This window comes from Microcaecilia unicolor, chromosome 10, assembly GCF_901765095.1.
Source record: "Microcaecilia unicolor chromosome 10, aMicUni1.1, whole genome shotgun sequence".
In the NCBI taxonomy this organism is placed as follows: domain Eukaryota; kingdom Metazoa; phylum Chordata; class Amphibia; order Gymnophiona; family Siphonopidae; genus Microcaecilia; species Microcaecilia unicolor.
This window is the reverse complement of record NC_044040.1, coordinates 139117188-139128879: the sequence shown is the minus strand read 5'-3', so window position 1 is coordinate 139128879 and position 11692 is coordinate 139117188. Positions and strand designations below refer to the sequence as shown.

General features: G+C 45.9%; 1 protein-coding gene across 1 annotated transcript in view; it reads left to right on the top strand.

Moving 5' to 3' along the window:
• The first annotated feature begins 223 nt into the window (after positions 1-223).
• Positions 224-11692, top strand: part of SNED1 (sushi, nidogen and EGF like domains 1) — a 684146-nt gene continuing 672677 nt past the window's right edge. Inside the window, 1 exon segment of the mRNA XM_030215639.1 lies at positions 224-845. Within this exon segment, the coding sequence (XP_030071499.1) occupies positions 642-845 (204 nt within the window). The 5' untranslated portion in view covers positions 224-641.

The window sequence follows — 11692 nt, the reverse complement described above, 5'->3', positions numbered from 1 at the left end:
AGTCCACTTTTGCATACACCCACCCACAACCTCTCCAAATTGTCTCTTCAGGAACGTCCCCTTTTAAATTCCCAATCGGCTGATAACCTCTCGCTGAATATTCCAATGAGGGAGCTGAAGGGGGTTGATGGGGTGGAGCCTTCTATATCAATGAGCTCTGGCTTTCTTTGCCAGCGCTCAATCTAAGCCTCCAATCTGAACAGAGACCCCAGTGTAACCAAGTTCAGATCTCCTGCAGAGCAGCAGAGAAAAAGAGAGAGGAGCAGGAATAGAGAGAGAAATCAGCCAGTTTAACTGACCTGCAGCTTCAAGACATCTCTGTTTAGCCCTGATGTAAAATCTTTGCCAGCTTTGTGTTTTCTTCTCCACGAACAGTATAGCATAGAAAGAGAGAGAGACTTGGCTGTCATTTACCGTTGAAACCTATGTGTACGATTTTTACCTTGTACCCACAAATTTAATTTTTGTTTTATTACCGACTTGCATCTCTCTCTTCCCCTTCCTTCCTTCCTTCCCTTCCCCCACCACCATAGCTACTACCACCCAAAAGAGTGAGCTTCACAGTTTAAAAAGCAGAAAATACTTTCCTGCTGTCTATCAAAGTACAGTGCCCACAGTGTTCCTTGGAGCAAGCTGCGGGCATGATGGGGCTTTTTTGCTGGACATTGCTACTTGCCCTGGCCAGCTGGACTCAAGTCCGGGGGTCAGTGCCCCTGGATGACTTTTACCCCTTCGGACTGGAGCAAGGAGATTCCATCACTAGGAAGCAGGATGACGGTGGTTCTGGGCTCCTGCCCATTTCTATCCAGTTCCCTTTCTTTGGTGCCGCGCATCCTGAGCTCTATGTAAGTACTGCCTGCCCTGGCTCTTTGCTCTTCTGCCGATAGAAAGCTTAGGATGATTGCTCCTTAGGGATTGCTGTAGATTCCCGGTTAAGTATAAACGACGCCATGCTACAACCATCTGTGACTTTTATAGCATTCTGAAACATTACTGTGATCCTTTTATGAAGCCTGTAACTGTGGTTTTTAGTGGAATTCAGAGAGGTTTTCAGCATTTTGGAGAAGTTTATGACTGGGATGTTTTTGATAATGCATACAGCTTTTCAGTACTTATGACTTGGCAGAAATTTTGACACCAGTCTGCGACTTGGATATGGCTGAAAGAGATACATGAAAATTCCACTAAAAAGTCATTCACTGTATCAAGATGGGACTGCATCAACCCCTCTCCCTTCTGTCCCCACTCACACTCCCACCCTCAAGCCCCTACCCTTGTAGAATTCAGATCTGTTAAAGGTTTTGCATACACAAAACTCTAGTAGCTGTGTTGATCTTGGAGAAAATTGAAATCTGAAGATGAGATCCAAGAGGTTTCAAAATCTCAAGAACAACATTTTTGTATAATCTTATTTTCAGCTAAGAATGCTGTTCACAACCTGTAAAAGAATGGTATAGATTTAAAAAGGCAAAAAAACTCATGAAAATCTCATTCCTGATGTGCACCAAAAGGCAGACCAAGGTTGTAATTTTTCCAAAAGAAATGATCCGGTCAATAGTCAGCCATCGCGGTCAGTGTCCCTATCTGGATAGTAAGTGGTGCTGAATATACATAGAGAGAGGTGACTGTCACTAGCTCTATGGACAGTGATGATATTCAATTGTTATCCACATCGATATGCAGTTTATTAAGTTAGGGAAGCCTTTTTGCTAGTCTAAATTTATCCATATAGCTATATGGATAGTGGCCGAATATCTCCGAATCTGTAGAATTTGGCAGAAATTATAGCACTTCTTGTCCTTATTCCACCCTGGTGCTAAACACATTGTACTGGGGCAATTTGTACAAATCTTCAGCAGTACTATCTGGATAATGGCAGATAGGGCAGCTGTCACTCTATAGATGGTGACCCGAATATTCTTTATAAAGGGATTAAAATACATGAGACCTCACTTTGCTATCAGACAGCGTCTTCTGCAATCTGCTGCCTTGCTGTGAAGAGAATGAATTTCAGGAAAGAGTCGCTATTAAATGTATTCACAAGTTCTGTGACAAATTCATACTACCTGTCTAGCAATACGATTGACTGGTAGAATGACACAGAGGGATCTAGACTCGGTAGAACAGTGCTAGGTATCTTCCCTTATTGGAAGATTTTTCATAGAGCATCAAGAAACTCTGTGTTAAGTATCTCTTGTCCTCAAATGCCAGGCTTTCTCCTATGAGATTATGAGTTCTTCAATCCGGTTTGGCGGTCTTGGCAAACTGAATTCAGAAGCTGATGGCTTAATTTAAATACTTGTCAGCCTAAGACAGAAGTTTATGTTAGCCAAAAGTTATTTATAGTTACACTTTAGATTGTTATCTACGGGGCCATCAAGGAGGGGGCGGGCGGTTGAGATTCCCCCAACCTGGCCTCCAAGGGGGGACCGGGCGCCAGTAATAGAAAAGCCGTTTTCTTCAGGCTTCTGGTGCCAGGCACAGGCAGAAAGCTTATAAGTACATAAGTAATGCCACACTGGGAAAAGACCAAGGGTCCATCGAGCTCAGCATCCTGTCCACGACAGCGGCCAATCCAGGCCAAGGGCACCTGGCAAGCTTCCCAAACGTACAAACATTCTATACATGTTATTCCTGGATTGGTCTCCTGCTCCTGGTGCTGGGTTATCACGTTATCGTGTTAACTCTACTCTGCCGGCCACATCCCGCATCCTATGTGAAGTAAGAGGGGACGTGACAGGAAGAAGGACCCTTGGCCAGCAGAGTTAACGCAATAACCCAGCACACAGGAGCAGGAGACAGACCAAGTGAGCAATAAGCTACTGCCAGGTGGTGGAGCTACCCTCAAGATTATTTCCCCATGGCTTGGTCTCTCGCTCTCCCTGGTCATCTATGGTAATACAGAGCATAGTGCACCTCAAATACCAGTGAAGAAAAGTAGATAGCATAAAAGACATTTATTGTTTTCTTCTTTTACCTTTGTTACCGTATCTCAGTGTCTGGGCCTGTAGGAACCCAACCGCATTTCACAGCATGTTTGGTTCTAGCTGACAAACTGAAAGGACACAAGGCAAGAAAGCACATTTAAAACATGCATTTTTTTCATTTTTTTTGCATCTCTCCTTTTCTTGATGTGAATAGCCTAAAGGATACAGCTTAAGGATAGAAAAGCTATATTAACTGGAAAATGCTTCAGCTACCATTCCCTGCTGCTTTAATGCTGTTCCAATGGCAGTACACAAATCTCTCTCTCTCTCTCTCTCTCTCTCTCTCTCCCCCATATTTATTTTGGATATACATTTTGTGGAAATCCAAGACTCAGAGTTGTTTACCTTCGGGATATACTTGCTTTTGAATGAGAAAGAGGGTTTCTGCTGATAGATGCCAGCGGGGGTTGAGGCACAAAGCAAGTGGTTTTGACTTTTGTGAAGATTTTTTTTTTTTTTTTTTTGCCATACTGGGGGCAGTGGTACATAGTACAGTTTATGTTACCCAGCACAGGTGCCCCCAACTCAGCAAGATACTGTGAAGTCCTCTTAAAGGCTCTGATTCATGGAGTATGTACTGGATACAAGGGGAGGCAGAGGACTGGCTTGTAGGAAAAACAATGTTCCCATTCTCTGTGCCAGAGCTTATGAAGAGCCAGTTTTGTGATAGCCTTACTCTGTTTTTGTCTCTTCAGTACTTCCTCTCTTATACCTATAGGAACGACTTTCAAATGGCTGCAGGGTACTTAACAGTGGAATTTACACACATTTTCAAAAATTGTACAAAGAGATTTGAACCTGTTTTTTCTACTGGTGGTGTTTCCTTCAAACTAATGCACATAGGGGCCCTTTTATGAAGCTGCGGTAAAAAGGGACCTGCGCTAGCGGCGGGGGCCGTTTTTGCTTCACTCTGAGGCCTTTTTTACCGTAGTGGGTAAAAAGACCGAAAAAATAAATGACCATGCGGTATGATTTCACTTACCATGTGGCCATGCAAGGAGGAAGCACTTACCACCACCCAAGGTGTCAGTAAGGGCTCCCACACTAACTCAACACTAACCATGTAGCGCACAACGCTGCCTGATTACCATTGGGTTAGCGCCTGCAGAAATATTTTAAATATTTCCGCTAGCAATAGAAATGCCACGCACTGGGAGTGGAACTACTGCTGGTGCCCGCATTGGGCCGGATGTAGCTCCAGATTGGCACACGGTAAGCCCTCAGTGGGCTTAAGGCCACTTATGAAAAGGGCCCCATAATTTGGAAAATGGAAAACTACATGTTAGTACCTCCACCTACAAGCTCACTTAGGGGGTCTTTTACTAAAGCTTAGTTTGAGTTATCTGCAGAAGAGCCCATAGGATTAAAATGGGCCCTGCTGCAAATAACTGCAATAGGTAGGTAGGTAGGTAGATGGGTGGGTGGGTGGGGTGGGGAGGATACTGTAAACATGCTGAGATTTGTTTTCTCCTAGTAAAGGGCCACTAAACAGACATCATGTTATGAGAATCAGGTGCTCAAAATTCAGAGTTTCTTTCTATTTATTTACTTACTTGTGGCATTTTATCCCACGTTAAACATGAATTAGATTGAAACCTGGGAGCATTTACCATCTTTTTTTTTTCCTTTTGCTTTGTGGAATGCAGTGGTATATTATAAAAATGCACTTGCCTTTTTTTCATTACTACTATTACCCAGAGAAGGTATTGATTAATGAGGGAAGGGTTTCCTTCATGTAGAACTGTCCAGAGTCAGTCTAAATGTGCCAACATTGTCCAGTTCAGCACACAATTAGCAGCCAAGTTCATGCAAAGTTAATTATGTTCAGTGGAAAGGAAATCTGTTGGCTCAGGGTTTTTGCTATGTGAATATTCATTCTCATTATCAAAATTTGTGCCTCAGCATGACATCCTTCTCCTTTAGTTTCTTTGATCCAAGCTGTTTACTCCGGCAGGAATGAGTTCTCAAACTGAAGATCTGGACCCTAAGGATTTTTTGGATGGGTCTCAGGATGAGAAGCCTCAGGGGAGAAAATCCAAAGTGTAAGCTGAACAGCTGGGCAGTAGTTTGTGAAAGCTTTTAATCAAGCATATATAAGGCTATGAACATGGCATTTGATTTGGGCTATAAAGATTTGTTGTTTAATGGGGGTCTTATGGTTTAATGGGAACTGTGACAGGAAAGGAATAGAAAACAAAAAGGAGGACATTATAATGCCTTTGTATCGCTCCATGGTGCAACTGCACCTCAAATATTGTGTTCAATTCTGGTCACCGCATCTCAAAAAGATATAGTGGAATTAGAAAAGGTACAGAGAAGGGCGATGGAAATGATAAAGTGGATGGGACGACTTCCCTATGAGAAAAGGCTAAAGCAGCTAGGGCTTTTCATCTTGGAGGAAAGACAGCTGAGGGAAGATATGATAGAGGTCTATAAAATAATTAGTGGAGTGGAACAGGTAGACGTGAATCGCTTGTTTACTCTTTCCAAAAATACTAGGACTAGGGGGCACGAAATTAACCTATAAAGTAGTAAATTTAAAATGAATCAGAGAAAATATTTTTTCACTCAATGTGTAATTAAACTCTGGAATTCATTGCCTGCGAATGTAGTAAAAGCAGCTTAGCAGGGTTTAAAAAAGGTTTGAGTGGCTTCCTAAAGGAAAACTCCATAGGCCATTATTAAAATGGACTTGGGGAAAATCTACTGCTTATTTCTAGGATAAGTAGCATAAAAAGTATTGTACTGTTTGGGAATTCTTGCCAGGTTCTTGTAACCTGGTTTGGCCACTGTTAGATGCTGGGCTTGATGGGCCTTCAGTCTGTCCCAGTACGGCAATACTTATGTACTTAAGTACCCTTCAAGATCCCAGAATAGTAAAATAGATTTTATGCTGCTTATCCTGGAGATAAGCAGTGGATTTTCCTAAGTCCATCTTAATAATAGCTTACTGACTTTACTTTTAGGAAGTTATCCAAACCTTTCTTAAACACTACTGAGCTAACTGCTTTTACCACATTCTCTGGCAACAAATTCCAGAGTTTAATTACACCTTGAGTGAAGAAATATTTTCTCTGGTTTGTTTTAAATTTACTACTTAGTAGCTTCATTGTATGCCCCCCACTCCTAGTATTTTTGTAAAGAGTAAACAAGCGATTCCCCTCTATCTGTTCCACTCCACTCAGTATTTTATAGATCTCTATCATATCTCCTCTCAGCTGTCTCTTCTCCAAGCTGAAGAGCCCTAGCCACTTTAGCCTTTCCTCATAGGGAAATCATCTCATCCCCTTTACTATAAGTTATGTGCATATTTGAAGCAATTAAGTTCTAACACTTACACCAGCTCTATGGCTAGTATAAGTGTTCATGCCTAGCTTTTAGACATATATCCAGTTAGTCTAGTATTCTATAAAGGAAAGTCAGTGCATGCGTTACATTATAGAATAAGCTCCTACCAGGTGCCCAGTTACAGAATTGCTCTCCCTATGCACCTGTGTGCCTTTACAAAAGTGCTCCCTTAGAAAGTAAGTACCATCATATACATCTCATCTCATCTCATCTCATCACCATCATATACATCTCACACAAATTTCCCATTCTGTTTTATGTGACAATGTGCGCATTTTATGCAGTATTCAATTCAGTTCAATGTATTCTATTTACATCTCGCTTCTCCAAAACTTCTGCCCTGTCCTCCAGTCATATCCAGCAATTCTCCTCTCTCCCTTGCCCTCTCCTTCACTCATATCCAGCAATTCTCCTCTCTCCCCTGCCCTCCCCTCCCTCCGTCCATGTCCAACTAGTCTCATCTCTCCCCTCCCCTCCCCTCATTCCAGCGCTTTCTCCTCTCTCCCCTCCCCCCTCCATGTCCAGTAACTCGCCTCAAACACCACCTGCCCCTTTTCAGACCCCCCTCTCCTCTGAGTTTCCAGTCCCAACCTCAGCCCGACCTCTTCTCCCACAATAGTCCTCCATCCTCGCCTTCCTCCTAAACCAGCTCGCTCTGGACTTAGGGATGAAAGAACAGAGCTAAGAGAACAAAGGGAGACACAAAGAAAGAGAGTTGAGAGCCACACTGTGGAGAAAAGACCCCCACGGTGCCAATAAGCCAGAAAAGAAGCAGAGATGAATTCAAACTCCAGCAATGGAGAAGCCTCTCGCCAGCCACCAAGAGGCTACGGGAAGAAAAGGTGCCACAGGAATGGTAGCTAACAGGAAACAAGGCAGCCTTGTCTAGCAATCTAAACTGCGGTATGCCACAGCTGCTGAGAAATTATTGTATCCAACCTGCAGAAAAGAGCTGGGGTTGACCAACAAGGTGAAAAAGCACCCAATAGGCAGCGGTGAAAATACGCTTCACAGTCTGAGACTGAACTGTGCTGAAGGGACAGAAACGAAGCTGCGCTCATCAGGCAGAGTAGGATCCGTGCTCAATGAGAATAAACGGATTTGCACTCAAAGCACATACACTGAGCCACGCACCATGGGCAGAGAAGGAGTTGCACACCTCTGGCAAAGATAGAAATGCACTGAACAAGCAGAGAAGAAGCTGAGAGTAACAGACAGAGGATGAGCAGTGCCCCAGTGAAACAGCTGGATGTTAGAGGTACCTGCAAAACTGAAGCTGCGTTAGCGATGGAACTGTGTATAAAACGCAGACAAGAAACTGCTTTCCACACACAAACAAGGAGCTGTGTTCTGGACGCCAGCAAGGAGCTGCGCTCCTGACCAGTGACGTAGCCTGAAGGCAATTTTTGGGTGGGCCAACAAGTTGGATGGGTGGCCACTAGAGTTGCCAACTTTTTGAAAGAGAAAAAAAACCCAGCAACCTAATACACCCATGCTTTGCCCCTACCCCACCTCTACCTCACTCCCAATTACTTCAATGAGGGTAGCAGTGCAGGCTTCAGTGGCCAATTAAGAGCTAAAGGAAGTACAAGGAACTGCACTCTTCTTCAGCCCCCATTGAGCCACGGTCCTCCAACACACATATGGTATTGAAAGCCAAACACTGAACGCCAAACACATTCTGCATCCAGAGAACCTTCTGGCCTTCCATCAACAATGGATGCAGAGCACAGCAAGGACATTTCCCCATAAAACTCACCATACAAAGAAATTCTGGTAATCTCAATAATAGACATGTTGTAAAGTAATTTAAAAAAAATCTACAAACAAAAAGTCACTCAGAATCTAGAGTAAATCTACCTTGCCGGCACTAACTTCCAAAACAAGGATTCTCTACCTATGAAAAGCGGCTCTAAAATATTGATACATCTATCAAGAAAACTGAACAGGCCAAATTACTACAGAATGCTACATAGAAACTTCATGGTGACAGAATACCTCGGGGCCACGCACACAGAACACAAAAGCCAAATACAGAATAAGTGACCACAAACTCTATAAATATAAATTAAACTGAAACCCCAAGAAACCAGACCTTGCATGTAGTACAACACTAGAGAAACAAAAAAGAAAGGCATTTCCTCCTGTGCAAAATATAAAGGTATCACATGCCAGGAATGGTGTTTTTTTTTTTTTTGGGGGGGGGGGTGCAAATAGGGCAATTGTGCTTGGCTCTCTGGCCAGAGAGAGCCCCAAGCCTGCCAGAAGCTGAAGAAGGTGCAGCCTGGTAATGGGCTTTGGGGTCCTCTCCCAGATTTCTTCCCTGGGCCCCAGCCATGTCTGACATATGCCAAATCTGACATAGTCTAATCACAAAATAGAAATAAAAATAATTTTTTGTACCTTTTTGTTGTCTGGTCATTTTATTTTTCATATCATATTGGTCCCAGTCTCTGGTTTCTGCTTCCCTGTGTCTTTCCTGTCCATTTGACATTTCTTCTGTCTCCATGTCCACCATCCATCTCCCATCTCTGTGTCCATATATTTCCTTATCCAGAATCTCCCATGTTCATATTCCCGCATCCATCATCATTCCTTTGTGCACCCATGTACCCCATGCCCAGCATCTCCCGTCTATGTTCCTATTCTCCCTCTTGTCTGGTATCTCCCCTCTGTGTCCATTATATCTCTATTCCCATATCTCCCTCCCCACCCCCATGTCAGGCATTGCCCCTATGTGCCCATATGCCATCCCAATACAGCATCTCATCTGTGTCCCTGTCCCCATGCTCCCATCCAATGCTCATCATCTCCCTTCTGTTTCTTTGTACCTCTCTATGTCCCCTTTCTCCCTCCCACACACCTTTCCTCTCCAACCCCACTCCAACCAGCAACTTTCCTTCTCTCTTCCCTCCCCCTTATGCATCTGGTTCATTCTCCACTGTGGGTTCAGCATTTGACCCCCCCCCCCCCATTCCCTTATCTCCTTGATCCAACATCCCTCTCCCTTTCCTCTAACACTAACCCTTCCCCCTCTCATAGGTCCAGTACTTCTCTCCCTTCGTACTCGCCCACCTTGCAGGTCCACATCTCTCCCCCTTCCCTCCAGCCCTCCCATGCATATCCAGCACCTCTCTCCCTTTGCTGCAGCCTCCCTTGCATGCCCAGCACCTCTTCCCCTTCCCGCCTGCCCTCCCCCACAAATCCAGCAGTTCTCTCCCTTCCTTCCCACACCCTCACCCAGCACATCTCTCCCTTCTCTCCCTCCTACATATTCAGCACCTCTCTCCCTTTGCTCCAGCACCTCTCTCCCTTTGCTCCCACCCACATAACCAGCACCTCTCTCCCTTCCCTCCCACCCACATATCGAGCACCTCTATCCCTTCTCTCCCCCTACATATCCAGCAACTCTATCCATAGGAGCCAACTTTTCAAAATTATTGGGGGTGCTAAGCCCAGTGGAAATAACCCTTCCCTGGACACATACAAGGAATTTTCTCAATATTGGGGGTGCTGAAGCACCCACAGCACCCACAGAGTCGGCTCCTATGACTCTATCCCTTCCCTCCCCTCGCAGTTCCACATCTCTATCCCTTCCCTCCAGCACCTCCTTACATGCCCAACACCTCTCTCCCTTCTCTCCAATCTCCCACCCACAAGCATGCATGTCCAGGGCCCCTTCCCTCCCCTCCCCTCCAACCCCCATGTCCAGCGCCTCTCTCCCTTCCCACAGTTTCGGCACCGCCACGCACCACCTCCGTGCCTTCCTTACCCAACCCCCATCCTTGCCGCGGCGCTTGCTCTATCATCGCTGCCCAGCAGGAACTTCAAACAGCACATAAGCACTGTGTCAGAGCCTTCCTCTCTGCTGTGTCCCACCCAGCCTGCGTAAACAGGAAGTTGCGTGAGATGCGGCAGAGAGGAAGGCTCTGACACAGCGCTAACGCGCTGTTTGAAGCTCCTGCTGGGCGACGATGATAGAGAGAGCAAGCACCGCGGCAAGGATGGGGGTTGGGTAAGGAAGACACGGAGGTGGTGGTGCCAGAACTGTGGGAGGGGAGAGAGGCGCCGGAAATGCGAGGGTGGAGGGAAGGGAAGAGGCGCTGTGCTGGACATGGGAGTGAGGTTGGAGGGAAGGGAGGGAATTGGTTTGGGTGTAGTGCTTCTGGGTAGGCCTGAACCAAGACTGGATGGGCCTAGGCTCACCTAGGCCCACCCGTAGCTACGCCCCTGCTCCTGACACCGGTAAGGAGCAGTGCTCCAGATACTGGCAAGGAGCAGCACTCCACACGCCAACAAGGAGCTATGCTTCCTACACAGACATGAAGCTGTGCAGCACATACCACCCTGGAACTGCACCCAATCTGCAGAGAAGAGTTGTGCTAAACACACCGAGATGAAGCTACAGTCAACAGGCAGCGGAGCTGCGTTCCATACGCAGAGAGAGAGCTGCATGCCACACACAGACAAGGAGCTGCATTCCACAGGCAGACACAGAGCCATGTTCTACACGCAGACACAGGACTGCACCCTACACTGAGACCGGCAGAGAAAGAACTACACTCAACATGCGACAATGGAGCTGCGTTTAACATGCAGAGATGAAAGGTTGCAGAATATGCAGCAAAGGAACTTCACTCAATATGCCACGATAGAGCTGTCCTCAACAAACAGCGGTGGAGCTAAAGCCAACCTGGAACTGTGGAACTGTGCCCAACATGCAGCAATGGAGCCATGCCCAACATGGAACGGTGGAACTGCATGGAAGAATTAAGTGTGCTCAACATGTACTGTATCAGTGGAGCAGTGCTCAACATGCAGCGATGGAGCTGCGCTCAACATGCAACGATGGAGCTGCGCTCAACATACAGCGATGGAGCTGCGCTCAACATACAGCGATGGAGCAGTGCTCAACATACAGCGATGGAGCCGTGTTCAACATACAGCGATGGAGCCGTGCTCAACATTCAGCGATGGAGCCGTGTTCAACATACAGCGATGGAGCCATGCTCAACATTCAGCGATGGAGCCATGCTCAACATGCAGCGATGGAGTCTTGCTCAACATGCAGTGATGGAGATGGGCTCAACATAGAATGATGGAGCTGTGTTCAACATACAGCGATGGAGCTGTGCTCAAATGCAGTGATGGAGCTGTGCTCAACATGCAATGATGGAGCTGCGCTCAACATGCAATGATGGAGCCGCGCTCAACATGCAGCGATGGAGCTGTGTTCAACATGCAGCGATGGAGCTGTGCTCAAATTCAGTGATGGAGCTGTGCTCAACAAGCAAAATGCATAGATGGAGCCCCGGGGAACAGCCAGAGAAGGAAGTGCTGCCAGGAGGCCAACAAGA